At 40.2% G+C, this 21,238-nt stretch overlaps 1 protein-coding gene across 4 annotated transcripts in view; it reads left to right on the top strand.

Moving 5' to 3' along the window:
• LOC140714572 (protein shisa-6-like) overlaps window positions 1-21,238 on the top strand; it is a 578,648-nt gene that overhangs the window by 61,740 nt on the left and 495,670 nt on the right. For all 4 annotated transcript variants that reach the window (XM_073025878.1, XM_073025881.1, XM_073025880.1 and 1 more), the window contains one exon: window positions 8,440-8,597. In XM_073025878.1, the coding sequence (XP_072881979.1) occupies window positions 8,440-8,597 (158 nt within the window). The remainder of the gene's footprint in view (window positions 1-8,439; window positions 8,598-21,238) is intronic.

Here is a 21,238-nt window from a genome sequence, read left to right as displayed (position 1 = left end):
TACATGATTAGCAATCAAAACAGCAATTACTTCACGTCTTTGACTGACAACATCTGCTTATGATAGTTTTCAATTGTGATTAGAATGCTCCACAGTTTTCTGAGGCTGATTGCAACATTTCTATATAAGTACGGCATCACTTCATAAACTGAGCTCTACACTGACCTTTTAGTTGATCCCAATATCTATTTACTTTCTAATTACTGAGCATAATTGTAAAGTCTTCGGTTTCTTATAAACCTGGATCCCTCAATCTCTTACATTTGCCACTCACCTTACTCCTTCAAGTTTAAGCAGAAGACCTTAATCATTTTACATTTCTATTCATTGGAGCTTGCATGTTACTGGTCTACCCGCTTAATTTTCAGATATATTCAAATCTGTCAACTGCTTTGCTTGTGTTTTTTTTAAATCATTAGCTTGGTACTATAGTCAGGTTTAACCATAATGCACTTGTCCTGTAGTTTCAGAACATTTACAAAGATACTGATCAAAAGAGATGGTAATATAGATAATATAGATCCCTGTGTGATCTTAATAGTAACATTCTGGAGTTTGGTGACAATTTCAGGCTCCAGGCTTTTGTGGTCATCTAATTTTGAATCTATCCTTAAATATTTCCACTAACTCTTGCTTCGTTTATTTGTAATACCAACCATTCTTGAGGAATTGTAAATACATTCGAAGTAGATTTGTAAAGCAGGTATAATGCAGAATACATGAAACTTAGAAGCAGTCTTTCATGATTTTGCTTCTGTTCAGGAGCTACATAATCTGAAATGATAAGTTTATTTACCTTCACATAACATCTCTCTTTGTCCAACCCTCAGGCACTTCTTGAGTGTTTGATGATTTCTTCAGCGGTGGTGTTCAGTTATTTAGGTGGCTCCTTTATTTCCTGAAGGATACCTTTCTGTACATTCCATCCCTTGAGGGTTATGTTCCTTTTCAACAGTCATGTTAGCAGTGTGAATAATGTTACCACTTATTCAGCAGTAGCCTCTCTGTCCCTTTTGAGATCAATAAATTAACCGTCTCCTTCCTGTGAAGGCAAAGTGGAAAACGATGAAATATATTTAGAATCTACGTGACATCACATGTTCCAACTTGAACCCATTTTCAGTGCTCTCTCTCTAACCTTGCCTTTCCTTGATAAAACTAAGCTCTTTTACTTTTGCACCCTTCTCTTCCCTTGCCATGCCATATTCAACTTTTTCCTTTGCTCTTTTGATGCCATTTTTACACTTCAGTCGTGCTTTCGGTGTTGAACGTGGCTGGAATTCCAGTTTTGTTTGTGGCTTTAAATATTTTATTTCCTCTTTGTGCTGATAGGTAGTGTTGTTCAAACGTTGCACTTCAGCTTCATACCTGGCTTTACTTGGGTTTCATTTCACTCCGAGGGAGACTGGATGTGAGAGAAATTGATGACTAACACAAGCGAAGCTGCTTTTCCTATCTGTTTTAACTGGGTATTTTGTAGTAAATTTTTTTAAAAATCCAAGAACTAAAAGTGCAGTAATACAATTCAAATAAAAGCAGTTACATTTGTACAGAAAGCAGTTGCAAAGTACCTAAAATGAGGATGGCTCCTTCTTTGTGTAAATTGATCTAGAGAGAAAGGCCATCACCAGGCGAAGGATTTCTAAGAATAGTAATTAATTACTCATCCATTGAGAGCATTATTCATATTGCCTTATGTTTTAGATCCTTGTAAGGTGAATAGGGAGACATCAAATCAGCTGGGAGCATAGCAAGGTTCACAGGTGCATGTCTGATGAATAATAGCCACGTTTGAGGAAGGCTCCCAAAGGGGGAAAGGGAGCAAAGCTCAAAGTCAAGTAACAAGACAGAATGCAGTGTTAATTTCTATTCATAAAAGCAAAATGAACAATTCGCTATCTGTGTTCAAGGGAAAAAAAGGCTTTCCAAATTCAAAAGTTATTGCTTAAGCTGATTTATCTGTGTTCTTTCTTGATGGTTGAACAACATAGAAAAAATTCTGCTTGTGATGTTTAAGAAACACTGGATTTCTGCTGGAAGCAATTGCTCCAAAAGGGAAGCTCAGACTAGTAGGGACTTCTGCTGTTTGCTCTTCATCCCCTCTCCTGGCAACTGTGTATCCATGATGCATGCAGAGCAAAGGAGGCTTACAAAGTTTAGCGAATAAAAGAAAGACTTACAGATCATGGAGGAACATGAGTGAATTTAAGACCCTGCCAAGCAATATGGACAAAAATGGGCAAAGTGTGAGAATATAGAAGTGACCAGCTTTGAAAGCATAAGGAAAAAAATCTTCACAATTTAAAAACATTCAGGCATGACTAGTTCCTTTGCCTTCCAGACAGAAAAACAACAAGAGTCAGGAAAATTGGGGGGGGGGGGGGGGGTGATAGAAGAGTGGGTGTAGAGTTTGTAAGACAAGCAGAAATCAGCTAGTATGTGAATTTGACGAGGGACAGAGCTAATTGCTTGTGAACCTGACAGACTGGAGTACACATTTATCAATAAGCATTTGTGAAGAATCAAACCAAGAAACACAGTGAACAAGAGAAAATCTGCAGAGGCTGGAAATCCAAGCAACACACACAAAATACTGGAGGATCTCAGCAGGCCAGGTAGCATCTAGGAAAAGAGTACAGTCAACGTTTCAGGTTGAAACCCTTCGGCAGCATGCATAGTGACACACCTTCCCTCCACCTTATAGTTCTGCTGTCTCCCTGTTTCAATTCATATGAATGGTCTCAACCTCATGACTATGCACTTCCCTCCACAGATACTGCCTGTTCAGATGTGATTTTCCAACATCTCATGTATTTCCAGGATGGGAATTTTATGAGAGCATGCTCCCAGCTGATCAGATTATCTTCTACACATCTTATCAGCAAGCTAAAAACCAAATTAAGATACACAGGCGGAGGTTCACACTACATTAAGAAAAGAACACCTTGAAATAAGCTGAATAATCAAAGTAGGAAATAGCAAGGGGAAATCTATAATTGACCATTGTATATGATTCTGTGATTAGGCTAGGGTTAAATCAGGGATTACTGGGTGGTGTTGCTTGAAGGGCCAGAGGGCTTGCTCTACACTATATCTCAAAAAATAACTAGACCAACTGCGGGAAACACTACTGGTAAAAGACGCGAGAGGACAAGTAAATATACAAGCGTAGGCCTGGCCACTTACCAGAATGATCAATACAAGTTAGCCATGGACCAAAGATGTACTACATCAAAAACATACTGGATAGAGTGAAATCAAAGTATCCAGAACATGAGAGTGGATTTAAAATCAAGTGTAAATTGGTCCGGGAGTTTAACCTACTCATATCATAATGGAAAAGAAAGAATAGATATTAGCTGCTGCCAATATTTCCTGATGAAATGAAGTTAATAAAGATCCAAAGCCTGAAAGGGGAATTACCTAATATCAATCATTTCAAACAAAATCAAGTCCGCAAGGAACTTTGATTGCAATCACAATTTTTTAAACAACGGCTTGGTATCTGTATAATCATTTCTCTCCAATGAAGTATTCACTGATAAAAGATCATCAGCTTAAAATGTTAACCCTGTTTCTCTGTCTGCTTGTGATGTTTGAGATGCTGACTGTCCCTTTTTAATTTTATTTGTGCTGTGCAGGAGTATGATTTCTGAGCTGCTTGCCTAGAACAAAACATGTTCCTACCTTGCTTGTGTTGATAGCTATTGGAGAAATAAGCAAGCAGGTCCGTGTTGCCCTGTCAACAGCTAAGATATCAAGAGCTGTTAAAGTGATGGAACTTTTGGAATACTATATTCTTACACTTACAGGAAAGGGCAAGATGCTATCTTTAAATTTATGTGTGTACATAGAGCTGCCATAAGTAACTATAGAACATGGAGAATAGTTTCATTGTAAATTGGTTTTAATTATAGGAAATGAGTGACTGTCCATAATTCTTCCATAATAATGACTTCCATAATTCTCATTACCTCCTACACCACCCAACCAAGTCCTGGAAAGTTCCTCATTTTCTAGGCTCCAAACTTTAAAAGCTGCTTGCCAATTGGTGCATAAAGGTTATTTTTTAAATGAATAAAGCCACATTAAAAGTGAGATGAATCACGTCCCTTCCTCCAAACCGGGACGTCTGAGAATCCAATCACCCGATCCATTGTTTATCTGTGCTCAGGAACAAAGTTTATACAGGACAGTGGGTGAGATTACTCATGGATAGTTTGAGGACAGCAGAAGCACCTCTTGCAAATGTAGCCTTTGCAATATGTATGAGGTTTGGCCAGAATTAATTGTAGCCCTGGGTCATAGAAGCCAGTTCTGGGAAAATTACACCTGGTTGGTCTTCTTTCACCTAAAAATAAATCAGCCTCCCCTAAATCAGAACAACATTCCTCATCACTGGCAGCCAAAAGCTGGCAACCTCTGATTGTTTGGCCTGATATTTAAACTCTAGTCACAATTTCACCACTTGCAACTATAATGCCCCCCCCCCCCACCCAATATTTCTAATATGTGATTAATTCCCAGAACAATGATGTATCTATGTTCCTTTACTTGCTGCATAATAGTGGGAAACATGAAGAAAAGCTTATCAATACAATGTGTCTGATGGTTGATGCTTATCATTAATGCTAACTTACAATGGATTTACTGGGCTGTAGTATTTTGTAGCAGTGAGTGTTGAATAATGCATTCATAGGCCTGAAATTCCAATGAAGTCAAGAGATTGTTTCAGGTCATTACAAGTTTTTTAAACAATTAATATAATACATATAATGACATGGAGACACATGATTCTGCAAATTCTGGCAATCTTCAGCATCACAAAGAAAATGCTGGGGGAACTTTGTGGCTCAGCCAGCACCTATGGAAGGAACTGAACAGTCACCGCTTGAGGCTGGAACCCTTCATCAGACCTACTGAGTTCCTCCAGCATTATGTGTGTGTTGCTTAATAAATATAACAACTCATTACTCAATAAATTTGCAAGTATTGATCCAGAATTCTTCAATGATCGCACAACACTTGTGTATTGGTACTGGTTTATTATTGCCTCAAGACCACAAGAGGTACGAGCAGAAATAGTCCATTTGGTCCATCGAGCCTGCTCTGCCACTTTATCATGGTTGATCCATTTTTCCTCTCAACCCCATTCTCCTGCCTTCTCTCTGTAACCTTTCACATCCTGACTAATCAAAAACCTAACAAACTCTGCCTTAAATACACCAAAAGACTTGGCCTCCACAGACGACTGTGGCAACAAAATCCACAGATTCACCACCCACTGGATAAAGAAATTCCTCCTCATCTCCATTCTAAATGGAATCTGCAGCTGTGTCCTCTGGTCCTAGACTTCCCCCACTACAGGAAATATCCTCTCCACGTCAAATCTATCTATACCTTTCAACATTCGATAGATTTCAATGAGATCCCCCTTGATTATTCTAAACTCCAGTCAGTACAGGCCCAGAGCCATCAAATGATTCTGTTATGATAACCCTTTTGTTCCTGTAATCATTCTCTGGACCCTCTCCAATGTCACCGCATACCTTCTTAGATAAGGGGCTCAAAACTGCTCACAATACTGCATGAGGCCTCCCCAATGCCTATAAAGCTTCAGCATTTTTATATTCTTCCTCTCAAAATAAATGCTCACATTGCACTTGCCTTCCTTACCACCGACTCAAACGGCATGTTAACCTTTAGGAAATCCTGTGCGAAGAATCCCAAGAATCTTTGCATCTTGGATATTTGAACTTCCTGTCCCTTTAGAAAATAGTCCCTGCTTTTGTTCCTTCAACCAAAGTACATGACCATACACTTCCCTTCACTGTATTTCATCTGCCATTTCTTTGCCCATTCTCCTAATCTAACTCCTTCTGCAACCTCCCCACTTCTGCGACACTATCTGCCCCTTCATGTATCTTCATAACATCCACACACCTAGCCACAAAGCCATCAATTCTGTCATGCAAATCACTGACGTATAACGTAAATAGAGTGTTGTATGTCCTAGCACTGACCACTGCAGAATAGCACTAGTCACCAATGGCAAACCAGAAAAGGTGCCTTGTTTTCCCCCACTCTTTGCCTCCTGCCAATCAGCCAGTCCTCTATCAATGCTAGTATTTTTCATGTAATGCTATGCGTTCTTGTTAAGCAGTCTCATGTGCAGCACATTGTCAAAGGCCTTCTGAAACTTCAAGTACACAACATCCATTGAGTCTCTTTGTCAATCCTGTTTTTTTTATTTCCTCAAAGAATTCCAACAGATTTGACAGGAAAGTTTTTCCTTAAGGAAACCAAGTAGACTTTGGCCTATTTTATCATGTGTCTCCAAGTGCTCTGAGATCTCATCCTTAATAATGAACTTCTACAGCTTCCCAACCACTAAGGTCAAGCTAACTGGCCTATAATTTCTTTTCTTCTGCCTCCCTCCCTCTCTGAAGAGTGGAGTGACATTTGCAATTTTCCAGTCCTCTGGAATCAAGCCAGAATTTAGTGATACTTGAAAAATCATTACTAATGTCTCCACAATCCCTTCAGTCAACACACACAAAATGCTGGAGGAACTCAGCAGGCCAGGCAGCATCAATGGAAAAGAGTATAGTTGACGTTTCAGGCTGAGACACTTCATCAGGACTTGAGAAAAATGAGATGAGGAGTGGGGATTTGAAGATGGGGGGAGGGGAGGAAGAAACACAAGCTGATGCTGAAACCGGGGTGAACGAAGTAAAGAGCTGGGAAGTTGTTTGATGAAAGAGATACAGGGCTGGAGAAGGGGAAATCTGACTTGAGAGGTAAAAGGCCGTGGAAGAAAGAAAAGGGGGAGGAGCACCAATGGGAGGTGATGAGCAGGTAAGGAGATAAGGTGAGAGAGGGAAATGGGAATGGGGAATGATGGGAGCAGGGTCATTGCCGGAAGTTTAGGAAATCGCTGTTCATAACATCAGGTTGTAGGTTATGTAGACAAAATATAAGGTGTTGCTCCTCTAACCTGAATGTGGCTTTGCCTAGAACCTACACTCCATCCGCCAGAAAAAACAGGATCTCCCAGTGGCCACCCATTTTCATTCCACTTCCCTTTCCAACATGTCAGTCTATGGCCTCCTCTACTGTCACACTCAGGATGGAAAGACACCTTATATTCTGTGTGGGTAGCCTCCAACCTGATGGCATGAACATTGATTTCTCAAACTTCCCCCCTGCTCGCCTCTTCACCATTCCCATTTCCCTCTCACCTTACCTGCCCATCACCTCCCTTTTTACATGCCTTTTCTGTCTCCCATTGTAACTTGTACTCCACATCCTGGTTACTGTCTGGAAGCCTGTATATGATTCCCATTTGGGTCTTTTTACCCTTGCAGTTTCTTAACTCTGCCCTCGGGGATTCTATATCTTTCGGTCCTCTTTCTAAGGATTTCATTTCATTTTCTACCCACAGTCACCTCACCCCCTCTACCTACCTGCCTGTCCTTTCAATACAATGTGTATCTTTGGCTATTAAGCTTCCAACTATGATTTTCTTTCAGCCATGACTCAGTTATTCCCAGAACTTTATACCTGCCAATCTCTAATTGTGCTACAATATCATCTACCTTATCCCTTTTATGGCATGCATTCAAGTATAACACTTACAATCCTGTATTCATCACCTTTTTTGTATTTGTCCCAGTGTTGCACTGCAACTCATCCCACTGACTCCAATTTTGCCCCATCATCTGCCTGTCCATCCTGACAGTCTCACTGCATACTGTATTTAGTTGTGTACCAGCTACCCTATCCTCAGCCCTATCACTCTGGTTCCCATGGCACTGCCAAATTAGTTGTCATGTATACTGAGATACAATGGAGCACATTGTGTGCCATCCAGGCACGTCTTTCTACATATAAGTACATCAAGGTACTAACTGGACAACATGCAGAGTGTGGGGTCACAAGAGTCTGCAGATGATGGAATCTGGAGTCACAATCTATTTTCAGGAGGAACTCAACAGGTAGAGTGGGATCAGTAGGATGAAAGGAATTGTCATTGTTTCAGGTTGAATTCCTGCATCAGGATATTGACCCAAAATGTCAACGATTTCTTCCTGCCCACAGATGCTGCTTGACCTGCTGAGTTCCTGCAGCCGACTGTTAAAATGCAGAATATTGTATGCATCTATAGAGAAAGTGCAGTACAGGTACTCTATGGTGAGGTAGATTGGGAAATCCAGAAATTATGTTTATCATATGAGAGATCCATTCAAGTATCTCATAACAATGAGAAGAACCTCATAACAAGAAGCAGTTTATGTGTTTTCAAAGCCTTTGTATTTTCTGGCCATTGGGAGAGGGCAGAAGGGAAAGTGATTGAAGTGAACTTGATTCTGTTGGCTGTTTGTTCTGACGTAAAGACACTGTACATTTTCTCAATGCTTTTTAAATGGAATTTCACAGGGCCTTGGCAGATATTTTACGAAACCAGGGACCAATCCCAGTGCCACACTTCGAGAGGGAGAATATGACAGCAATAGATGGATCACCCAAGGATAGCTCGCCTGTCAGAACCACCAAAAACCATTTTACGCCAGTTCGAACATCCAAGGGTAATCATGGTAAGTCAAACTTCATCTAGAGACTGGGTTTTAAGTTTTTCATGAATTCATCATTCGTTATGACAATAAATTTCTGCTTGGTGCAGAAGCTTTCTAAGACACTTCATTCACATACTATGTATTAAACTAGACCTAGATCAGAGCAAGGTAAGTTGAAAACCTAAATCAGACATGGGTGCAATAAAATCTGAACACATTTGATTTTTTTCATCATTATGGCTGTTAGACAATGATAAAATTTAATATGACAACCATTAGAAGACTAATAACTGAGACAGATCAGTTATATACCTACAGTTGTATTACATATAACTGTCTGACACATGGGCAGAGTTCTGCTGTCAAGTAGCTGTTTCTCATTTTTGGAGTTGGCAGTCGATAAAGTCCTTTTTCTTAATCTGATGTGATTAGTAATCATGCAAGCATTAAAAACACCAGTGAGCCGCCCAGCATTTTCAGTGTCCCCATTTCCAGGTAAGTTTCCAGGCTGGAGATTGTCTTGAGGCTTCAGTACGGCACAGATTTGCATTGGGTTATTTGACCTATTGAGTCCATTCTGGCTTTACATAAGAGCAGTCCAACCAATTCCATTCCCTCAATCTCTCTCCACAGCTCAAATTCATTTTCAAAATATTGAAGAACCCCCAGAGAACAATGAAATTGATGATGCATCTACAGTATTGTTTTTGTTTGGATCTGACTCTGGTGTAAATTAGCTGCTGCTTTAATACTAGCTTTATTCCTCTGATTTCCTAATTCTCAATGATTTTTAATTCAACTTTCACCATTCTCAACGACCTGTATCCCTTTTTTTTGCCCATTGCATTACACATAGATCAGAGCAGGACAGAAAAGGGCCTTCAGCCCAGAATGTCTGTGCCAAACATGATGCCGAATTAAGCTAGTTCTCCTCTACTTCTTCATGAGCCAGAACCCTTCATTCCTTGCATATTTATGTGTCTATATTACAGGCTCTTTAACGCCAATCTTATATCTGCATCCATAACTACCCTACTGACCCATACCAGACAGAAACATCCTCTGTATAAAAAAAATCTGGCCAACTCATGTCTTTTAAATTTCCCCCATTCAGCTTTAGTGCATATCCTCGAGTACTTGATATTTCTACCCCTTGAAAAAGATTCTGACTGCCTACCCTATTTATGCCTTTCATACTATTATAACTTTCTGTTAGGTCACCTCTCAGCTTCCAAGACTCCCAAGTTTGTCTAAGCTCTCCTCGTAGCTCATATTGTCATGGAGATAGCCCCCTTATAAACCTTTTTTGCACCCTTTTCAATGTATTGACATCTTACCTGTAATGGGGCAACCAGAATTGCGCAGTTTTCCAAGTGCAACCTAACAGAAGTTTTAGTAGTTATAGCGTTACTTCCAGACTCTTATTCTCAATGCCCTGACCAACAAAGACACTTGCATTACTTTGAATCCATTGCTTTGATTGCCTAAATCTATCTACCACCTGATATGATACTTGTGTTTGGGGCAGCAATGAAGGTCCTCCATCTCTGGCGGTGTTCACGGTTTTCTTCATTGTGTCATTAGATTGGTTTTCCCAAACAGGAGAAAATCTGCAGATGCTGCAAATCCAATCAATACACACAAAATGCTGGAGGAACTCAGCAGGCCAGGCAGCATCTATGTAAAAAAGGACAGTCGATGTTTTGGCCTAAAACGTTCCTTTTTTCCATGGATGATGTCTGGCCTGCTGAGTTCCTCCAGCATTTTCTGTGTGTAGTTTGGTTTTCACTACTGTCAGCCATGCAAGTTCAGGATGGAGACTCAGGAATACCATCACACTCAGATGTAGAAGAATTCTTCAGTAACAGTTTTGTTTTACCCGGTCAGGGTTGTTAGCACTGAGCTGAATCCCCAAACCTGGAGGACAAGTGCACCACTCTCAGTCTGGCCTCTACCCTTTGATCTGTTTTTTTCTTTGATTTTTGATCCTACCAAGAGCCAAAGCATAAAGCGCTGACTCCAGCCAACATAGCTATCTGAGTCATTGAGACACACAAGCCTCCAAACCCTGTGACAAGGAATTGCCTCAATATTGACCCACAATGATAACTCGCTCTTAGTGCTTTGATCTAAAAATTGGATGCGCGTGACAATAAAAGTAGTGTTTTGGGTTTCATGTTTGGAATCAGTCTTCCATAATAAATTGTCATTTTCTGATCGATGGACATAGTAAACATGACGATGATGGTTTAACTATGATGTAATCGTGATTTGGTGGACTATGGTGTTTTGTGGTTGAACAAAACATTTGCTTATCAAGAGTTGGCAACACTTCTTAAGGAGAATAACTAGGAGACGTTACTTACGAAAGACCATAGCCATTTATTAACAAAGCACAAGATTGGCTATTAATAACTGACCTGCATTTCAGCACTGGGCCTGCATGATCATCTTCCAAAACCTAAAGAGTCAATGATACATCAGGTTGTCAACTTTTCCTCAGTGATAAGGTCTTTCTCCCTTTCCCTATTCCAAAAATAAGGCCCTGTCATTCTCAGTTTGCACACCTTGCATTTCCAAATTCTAAGCTCCTGGGGAACATAGAGAAGGCTGTGCCTGAACTAAATGAAAATCAATGAAGAAAATGGGTTATAAAGCTCTCCTTGTACTTCATGAATCTGAATTCAGATATATACATTCTGCTTCCAACATAAGAGCTAAGTGTAGGTTGTAACATAGATGAGCAAATCATAAAAAGCAATCCTTCATTCAACATTAAGTGATCATGAAACTGATCCAAGAATAAACAGAATATTGGGGTAGGGAACTAGCGTTGTGACAGAAGCACACTGCTATTGTGACTCTGAGATTAATGTTATGGTGCTGTGTTGAGGCAAAATGACTGAAGGTTTGTTCTCCACCTCTGTATCATCCTCAAAGTCATTCTTGGAGACTAAATCAATAAGATTTAGATGTAAAAGCAAGCTCTTTTTTGATAAAGGATACTTGTTTGGAACTTAGATTTCGTGGTCATTTTCCTCAGCAGTATGCAATTGAAAATCAATTTATCTCCGAGAGTTCCATGTTTTCAAATGAGGCAAATGGGGAATTCAACTGAACATCTTTAACCTTGAATCACCATGCTGACCTGGGCATAAATTCTGTGTTGGAAGCACATGGTACCATTCTTTGTACAGTAAATCATGCAAAACAAGGGGATTTGGACCATGCTACCCAAGGAAAATATATCATAGGATAGTCCCAGGAGAACAGTAATTACCTTGGAGGTCTGTAAGTGAGTATAGTAGTTGTCTATGTTTTCAGGAGTTCAACCCATACTGAGAGGTTCTCTGTGACACCCCTTATCTAACTGACTTCCCATTCTGTGACATGAAGTCAATCCTTTCCCACAATCCTCCTCCACTGCCACTACTGACAACCTTTCCCCTATTGATGCCTGTGCTTCCAGTTGAGATCTCCTTCCATTTGTCAGCAATGGCCACCCCCTGGTTATCTCTCCAACAATTTCTCCAGCCTCCTCCAAATCTCAATGCCTTTGACTGGCTGGTGACATTTCGCCAATTTATAAGCTGTGCTCAGATATCATTTCCAACATCTAACAGCTCTTTTACTCTGAAAATGAGCCTGACCTCTCAGGCCTTGCATCAGAAGAAAAATACTGGATACATTTTCATGCAGGTGAAATTGTAATACTCCATGACCTGAAAGTGAGGTCTCAGGCCATAAGACTGTAAGGTAGAGGAGCAGAACTAGGCCATTCAGCCCATCAATTCTGTTCTGCCTTTAAATCATGGGTGATTTATTTTCAACTCCATTGCCCTGTCTTCTCACATAACCCTTTACCTCCTTACCAATCAAGAAACTATCAAATTTTGCCTTAACTACTCCACTCAATTATTTGGCTTCCACTGCCCTCTGAGGCAATGAATTCCACAGATTCACCACTCTCTGGCCTCAGTCTCAGGTCAATGTTGATGCAGTGGGATTGCATCAATTTCTGTTCTGATACATTTTCATCTTTCTGGCATGCCTTTGAGAGTGCACTAGAAATTCAGAGCATTGTATTTAATTATTGTAAATAAAGTAGATTCCTGGGAGTTCGAGTTTTACTCAGTATTGTTAACCTTTGCACTTTTATAAATGCATGTAATACAGTTGCCAATACAATTTAGTATGTACTTGCTTCCATTAGGCCACACTAGAAGGTATAAGAAAAAGAATAGACCATTGAGACCCTTAGGGCTTTCTATCAGTTCAAGTAGATCATAGTCCAGATGCAACAAACTCAATTAACCCATTAGTTTTCAATATCCTTCAGCTTACTTTCTATTGATTTTAGTTTTGGAAAGGTCAATTGACACAACAACAATAATCATTTTTGGACAGATTTCTACCACTTTTGGTGCTTCATAATCTGATTCACAAATATCAAAGACTATGTTCATGCCTTCTTATCTTTCCTTTCTGTACCCTGTTAAATCATTTTACCAGTTTACTAAGTCACTTTTAAGAAAAATTTGGCATATTGATGCAACTTAACACAAGTTCATCCTTTAGGTGTGAATGATTCTGTTATAGCTTCTCTGAGGCCAATATGTCCTTCCTTGCATTTAATTAGGAAATACTAAATAGAATATTTCTAGTGGTTTTCTAAGGCATATCCTCCTCCTCTTTTTATTCAAGGCTCTTTGCGAGAAAGTCTTGTTCTTTAATCTTTGTATTTGGACACTCAGATGCTTAAACATCTCTAAAAATGCCACAAAAAGGGAAGAGAAAATGGCGGCGCGATGGCCGTGCACGGCCACTCCAGGAATGAATATCTGTTATCTGTAAGTAGGGGCCGTGTACAATCCTGATTTAATGGGGGACGGACATGAGAAGCACGGAGGAACATCTGGTGAAACTTCTGACATGCCTGTTTCGCTGCCGCTGCTACTATGCGATCGAAAAATCTCTGGAGGGGAAGGCCCCGAATCCTCAGCTTTGCCTGTTGCTTGGCGGCCGAGGCTGGTGTCCAAGCGCTCGGCAGAGATGGTGCTCGGCGCTCGGTGTCAGAGGGCTGGTCGGAGGCTCTAAGTTTTTCGGACGGACTCAGAGTTGGCTGTGGTCAGATGCTTCCAGAGGCTGCATCGGGAAGCTTTGTGGCGCTGGAGGTTCATGGCAGGAAGAGTTTTTCTTCCTTCTACCGTCTACGTGAGATGATGGGCTGTCGAGGACTTTGAGACTTTTTACCGTGTCCACGGTCTGCCCTTATCAAATTACGGCATTGCTTTGCACTGTTGTAACTATATGTTATAATTATGTGGTTTTTGTAAGTGAGTCTTGGTCTGTCTTGTTTTTTTGTGATATCATACTGGAGGAACATTGTATCATTTCTTAATGCATGCATTACTAAATGACAATAAACGAGGACTGAGTGTCCTCACAATCTAATCTAATCTAATCTCTCACCATCTAGAATATGGGAGAGATCTGTCTTTATGAGTTTAAAGGGTATGACCACACATTTTCCTACATTAAATTGCATCTGCCACTGTAGTCTCCATTCTCAAGTCCTTTCTCATTCTGTATTCTTTTTTTCAGAATTGGAATCAGGTTTATTATCACTGATATACAGTAGGTCATGAAATTTGTTGTTTTTGGTGGCAGTACAGTGCAATACATAAAATGTACTCTAAATTTTAATATGAAATATGCAAAGAGAGAGCAAAATCATGATGTAGTGTTCATTCAGAAATCTGATGGCATAGGGAATGGAGCTGTTCCTAAAGCATTTAGTGTGCACATTCAGGATCCTGCACCTCCTCTCTGATGGTAGCAATGAGAAGAGAGCATGTTCTGGGTGGTGAGGTTCCTTAATGCCGACTTTTTGAGCCATCACCTTCTGAAGATGTCCTCAATGCTGGGGAGGCTAGAGCCCATACTGGAGCTGACTGAATTTACAAACCTCTGCAGCTGTTTCCGATCAGACAGACAGACATACTTTATTGATCCCGAGGGAAATTGGGTTTTGTTACAGTCGCACCAACCAAGGATAGTGTAGAAATATAGCAATATAAAACCATAAATAATTAAGTAATAATAAGTAAATAATGCCAAGTGGAAATTAGTCCAGGACCAGCCTATTGGCTCAGGGTGTCTGACACTCCGATCCTGTGCAGTGGTCCCTCCAGACCAGACAGTGACGCAACAAGTTAGAATGTTGTTCATGGTACATCTGTAGAACTTTGTTAGAGCCTTTGGTAGCATATCAAATCTTCTCAAACTCTTAATGAAAGACAGCCACTATATTATGAAGAAGGAATGCCTTCTCAATAAGAAATACTGAGTGTTCCCTTGACTTCATCGTCCTGAAGTCAGCAAGCAATTCTTTGGTGTTACTGACATTGAGTTCAAGGTTATTGTTGCAACACCACTCAACTAGCTGATCTGTCTCACTCCTATAACATTACAATCGTTACTATCTGAGATTCTACCAACAACTGCTGCATCTTCAGCAAATTTATAGATACCATTTGACCTGTGCCTAGCCACACAATATTTGGTGTAGAGAGAGTACAGCAGTGGTCTAAGCACACATTTTGAGGTGTGTTGGTGTTGATTGTCACCGAGCAGGAATTTTTATTTCTGATCTGCACTGACTGAGTCAAGAATCCAGTTTCTAAAGGAGGTACAAAGGCCCAGTTTTCAGGCTTATTGGTTAGTACCGAAAGGGTGATTGTGTCGAACACTGATCAACGATCAGCCTGACAGTAGGTATCATTGTCGTCCAGGTAGTCCAAAGCTGAGTGGCGAGCCAACGAGATTGCATCCACTGTAGACCTATTGTGGCGGTAGGCAAATTGTTGCAGGCCGAGGTCCTTCTAGCCATGATTAACCTATTTATTTCCTATTTATTTTGATTTATTCTATTTATGTTGAAGCGTCACCTTGTACCAGTGGTAAATATGGGTGTTTTTACACCTCTTTTCTGTTTCTTCATCTTCTCTTTAATAAAGAGTTGGCCATTTATGATGAAGTTGCAGAAAATTTTCCTCATTTTGCAGGTGCTGAATATTAGAAAATTTTTATCGAGGAAGGTCATGATGAATTGATTTCTTTCCAAATATTAATGGAAATGGGGATCATGCTGAAAAGTGACAGTGAGGTGGAACGGATCCATGAATTGATGGAAGGTGGAAGGGCCAAATGGTCGACTGCTGCTTTTATTTCTGATGTTCTTAAATACATGGAAGGTGGAAGCCCAGTGTAAATCCACATGTCACACCTAGATAGTTAGAAAATGCCCTCCTTATCCCTACCATCCGAACATTTAAATATGAATATGTCAACCGCAGATGCTGGAATCTAGAGCAACAAAGAAAGTGCTGGAAGAACAAAGGGCCAGGCAGTATCAGTGGAGAGAAATGGGTTGTCAACATTTCAGATTAACGAAAGATAGAGGGCAAGTAGCTAGTGTAAAAATGTCAAGTAAAAGGGTGGAGCAAGAATACAATTAGTGTGCATTTGTTTTCTAATAATTTATCATTTGGAACCTTAGCAAATGCCTTTTCCAAGTCCATATAGAAAAAAAATTATTGATACCTGTGTATATTTAGGTGACCTACTCTGAAAAGCCAGCTAAATTAGTGAAACCTGACCTTGCTTTCACAATTCATATTGACTGTCTTGCCCTAAATGCTCAGTCATTCTATCCCTTATGATAGAGTCTAATAATTTTCCCACAATTTAGCACTGCAGCGTGAACACAGAATTCAATGACCCACTTATAAAGTACACTCTTAATATATTGCAAAAATAGGTTATAGAATTCCACTTGAAAGCATAGTGACTTCTTGTGAGGCTTAAAAAGACAACTGGGTCTCTATCATCTTCTGTGTTTCCCAATTAAGTAAGGCAGTTAGCCAGTAGTATGCATCCTTTCCCAGCTGTGACTTTCTACCTTTGTCCCTTGATGAAGGGCATCTTAAAGGATCTGCTGGATGTTGTACAATGGTGATGTATTATCTTTTTGCCAGATTTCTGAACTGAGTTATAATTTGTGGATTCCGTTTGTGAAAAGGGTGCCCTGCCCACCCTGCCTGACTTTTACTGGGAAGTGTAATATGATTGCTTTTTGTTGGCGTTGTTCCCCAGGAGGTGCTGCTTTTGCTTCAGTGGGTGCAAGCTCACAAGTTGACTGAGATACAGTCGGGGGAGCTGGAACAGGCATGCTTTCGAATGCATCCTTTGATTCACGGGCAAATCCAGTGAGATGCCAGAAATGATCCCTGTACCAAACCCCACTGAGGTTCTCAAGAGTGCTCAAGCATGTGTAGTGATCCAATCAAGGAACACTCTTGTTCGCACAGGAATTCTCATAGGAACAAGGTCCCCAAACCCTCTTTGGGAATCAGTAACCAGCTCTCAGATCTTCAGTGTAACAGGTTTCTGGTAGGGACTGCTCATTTTACACCCTCCATCTCTGTGCCTCATGTCTCAGTTCCTCAGTACCATTTTACCTTTCAGTTGATGTGATGATGGCATTACTGAAGACTCCTTCCTCTTTCTGTTGGAGGTAGAGTACAGAGGGGTTTTGTTTGGATAACATTTACAGTTAATCAAGTTGACTGCAACCTGAAACTTCAACAATTCCTTTCCTCCCACGGATGTTACTTGACCTGCTGAGTTCCTCCAGCACCTTGTTTGTTGCTCAAGGTTTTGGCATCTGAAGTTTACTGTGTTTCTCTCTGCTTGAATTATCTTTATCCGAGAGGAGTCTATGCTCTGAGTTTATTTGGAATGAGATCAGTTGCAGCTGCTCTTCTGCTGTTTAAAGAGCTGCTTTTCAGTTTAATGCTGCACCAGCCCGCACTCCTGGACCTTGTGGCCACCTGACATGAAGGAGAGTGAACAGGTTGGGGAATTGCTCATGGGCTGCTCTTGGGCCAAGCCAAATTGGCAGTCAATCTGGGCAACTTCTTTGTTGAACACCTGTGCTCCATCCACAGGGGCCATCTGGATCTCCTGGCTGCCAGCCATTTTAATTCTCCTCCCCATTTCCACACCAATATGTCTCTCCTCAGCCTACTCTACTGTCAAGATGAGGCTAAGCACAAACTAGAATAAAATGATCTTGTATTCCACTGGAGGCACGAGTACTGAATTCTCCAACTTCCAGTAAACTGCTCCCTTCTTTGTCCCTTTTCTCTCTCCTTCTGATGTACCTAATCCCCATCACCCTTTCTCCTTTCCCTCACCCACTGCTCTCATCGGTCCTCCTCACCTTACAAGTCCCTCCTCTTTTTGATTACATGCTTCACCTTCCTCTCCAATCAGATTCCATCATTCCTTCAGCCCGTTTGTCACTTTCACCAATCACCTCCCAGCTTCTGGCACTATTCCCACTCTCCCCACTCCCATCTTTCCAACAGCCCTCATCAACTGAATACATCTTATCACCAACCAGTTCTTGCTCCACCCTGTCCCTCCAGCTAATTATACTCAATTTTTCAGTCCAGATGAAAGGTCAACTATCCATATCCATAGAACCATAGAACACTACAGCACAGTACAGGCCCATCAGCCCTCCATGTTGTGCCGACCCATATAATCCTTAAAAAAGGTATTAACCCCACACTACCCCATAACCCTCCATTTTTCTTTCATCCATGTGCCTGTCCAAGAGGCTCTTAAATACCCTCAATATTTTAGCCTCCACCACCATTCTTGGCAAGTCATTCCAGGCACTCACAACCCTCTGTGTAAAAAAACTTACCCCTGATGTTTCCCCTAAACTTCCCTCCCTTAATTTTGTAGATATGCTCTCTGGTGTTTGCTATTGGTGTCCTTGGAAACAGGTACTGATGATCCACCCTATCTATGCCTCTCATAATCTTGTAGACCTCTGTCAAGTCCCCTCTCATTCTTCTAAGCTCCGAAGAGAAAAGTCCCAGCTCTGCTAACCTTGCTTCATATGACTTGTTCTCCAAACCAGGCAACATCCTGATAAATCTCCTCTGCATCCTCTCCATAGCTTCCACATCCTTCCTATAATAAGGTGACCAGAATTGAACACAATAAATGTGTTCATAAATGTTGCTTGAGCTACTGGTTCCTCCAGCCTTTGACCATCAGAATGTCCAGGCCATAGATCACTGGGTAGTTTTGTTTAACCAACCTGCTTCCTATATTCTGCAACAGTACAGTCTTGCTAGGGGAGAAAGCACCCAACTATGGGTAATTTTGAATCCTTCTGCTACCATTGGAACAGAGGAATCATTGGACAACATTTTTTTTTTGGTTTTCTGTTTTCCACTTCTTAAAAAAGGTTTCTTTTTAATGTGTACAATTTATGGGTTAATTTTTTTAAAAAAAGCATTTTTGGAGATCTTGAAGGATCATCAGATGTAGTTTATGGTGTTGTAAGTAACTGAAGGAAAGGCAGTTTATTTTTAAAGTGCGTTCTCTCACTGGGTAACATTAATGGGTATTAATAGAATTTTAAATGTGCTTCATAATGTTGATTGAAGATGGCAAATAAGGATAAACCAGCATATATCAAGAATTCAATTACTATCATGTGAAAATGACTCTTTCAAAATATACTGCTGAGTTTAAAAAATCATAATCTTTCTAAAAGCGAAATGGGACACTTGCTCCCTTGGGTTGTCAGTTTTAGGGACATGGGGTGCAGTGGACACAAAGCACTCAGTAAACCAATGGGATGAGCTCAGCCTTTCTTGCCTTTGAACTAAAAAGAAAGTGGGTCAGAGAAACACACTGGCAAGCCTGTGATGCACAATGCTTATAATTGATTCGCTTCTTGATCATGATTTCCTGTTTCTGAATACACTAATCTCCATATCTGGCGTCTGACTGCACTGCAGTCTTAAAGTGATGGACGATATAAAATTTACTTTACTCTAGTCTATTAAACGCATGAGGATAAGACAGGTCCACTGCTAGTTCACAAACCATATGCCAAAGGACAAATTTCTACCTTTACAAGTTCAATATTTTGGCAAAATTGTGAACTATATATTGTTTGTTACATAATTACATTCCAATATTTGTTAGGTGTTGTAGTTACATCAATCCATAATAAATTCTGTGTGGATTGACAATGAGACCACTTTATATTCAAAAGCTGTTCGCTCTTATTTAAAAAAATGGGTTAATAACTGAACAGTTTTTAACTGTGCCAACATATTTCAATGAGCGTTAGTGCAAACTGCCTGCAATGATTTATTTTCCACAATGTGCTGTGTAAAGTGTACCTTGGTGCCGAGTATGGAACATGAAAACTAGAAGGTCAATCTCACATTCCACATCAGCACATTGCAACTAGGAACAACTTTCCTTAGTAAATTAAGAATGCTTGTTCCAAAAATGGAAAATGCATCCATTAAAATTTTCTAGTTATTAACTGAAATATACATAATTCTTGGTGCTGGTGTCCATGTTTATCCAATGTTTTAAATAAAACAGAAGTCCCACTCATAAAACAGAAGTGTTACTTTTCTCCCTTCCCTTGATCCAAACCTTGACTGCAGAACAGAACACTGGTAATGTCAGACCCCAGAGGTACACCTGCTGTGACGTGAGCATTGTGGGCTGCTTTCACAAGATCTACACCATCACCTCTAACAACAAAAAAAACTTGATAACATATTACCCTGGTAACAGCAGCAAAAATGCACTGAGAAATTACAATGAATAACTAATATACCTCTGACCAAAAGAACAATCAGAAGACAGTGCCCTCTTAAAATTACTGAATTAATAATTTGCAAAGAAATAAAGGGGAATACAGTGAGTAAATTGTATCTTTTCATGAAATAAATGAATTTACTAATAACTTAATCACACAGTACTAAAGTTCTTAAATCTTCAAAATTCTGTAAATGTCTTCGCTTCATTAATTTTCTGTGAAGTGCTCTTAAAACCAACTTTATCGATTAAGCCTTGATTATTTGCTGTGTATCAGCTTATTAACTGGGGTCAGATTTTGATTATACTCCTGAGAAGTGTCTTATGAAATTTTATAAACTTCATTGTGCTATTTTACACAAATCATTGAATACATTTTGGTGAATTGACAGAATTAAATGTTATTACATTTCAATGGTGTAATAATTGAAATGTAGCATGGTAGTGTAGTGGTTAGCCCAGCCTTTTACAGTGCAGGAAACCCCGGCTCAATTCCCACTGCTGCTTGTAAGGAGATTACATGTTCTACCCAGAACTGTGTGGATTTCTTCCTACTGTCCAAAGACATACCAATTACTACATTATCTGGTCATTGTAAATTATCCTGTGATTAGGCTAGTGTTAAATCAGGGGATTGCTGGGCACTAATGGTCAGAAGAGCCTATTCCGTGCTGTATCCCAATAAATAAATAAATTATTTTTAATGGAAGTAAAATGAACAATCCATTTTTACAACAACATTGAAGCCCAATATAAATGCAAAGACTGACATATCCTGCCTTTGCACTCAATGCTGAATTCAGCAATTTCAGTTAGCCAGACTTATCTGTTACTGTCATAACTGTCCATTTCAGATAGAGGAATGGAAAGTTCTCAGGCTGTTTGATGGGTCAGGCAATGTCAGTGGGTAGGGGATCCAAGTTGGCGTTGATGACCTTTCACGGTGAGCC

Source organism: Hemitrygon akajei, chromosome 22 (assembly GCF_048418815.1).
Source record: "Hemitrygon akajei chromosome 22, sHemAka1.3, whole genome shotgun sequence".
NCBI lineage: Eukaryota > Metazoa > Chordata > Chondrichthyes > Myliobatiformes > Dasyatidae > Hemitrygon > Hemitrygon akajei.
The sequence above is the reverse complement of the archived record's forward strand: the minus strand, read 5'-3'. Positions and strand labels throughout refer to the sequence as shown.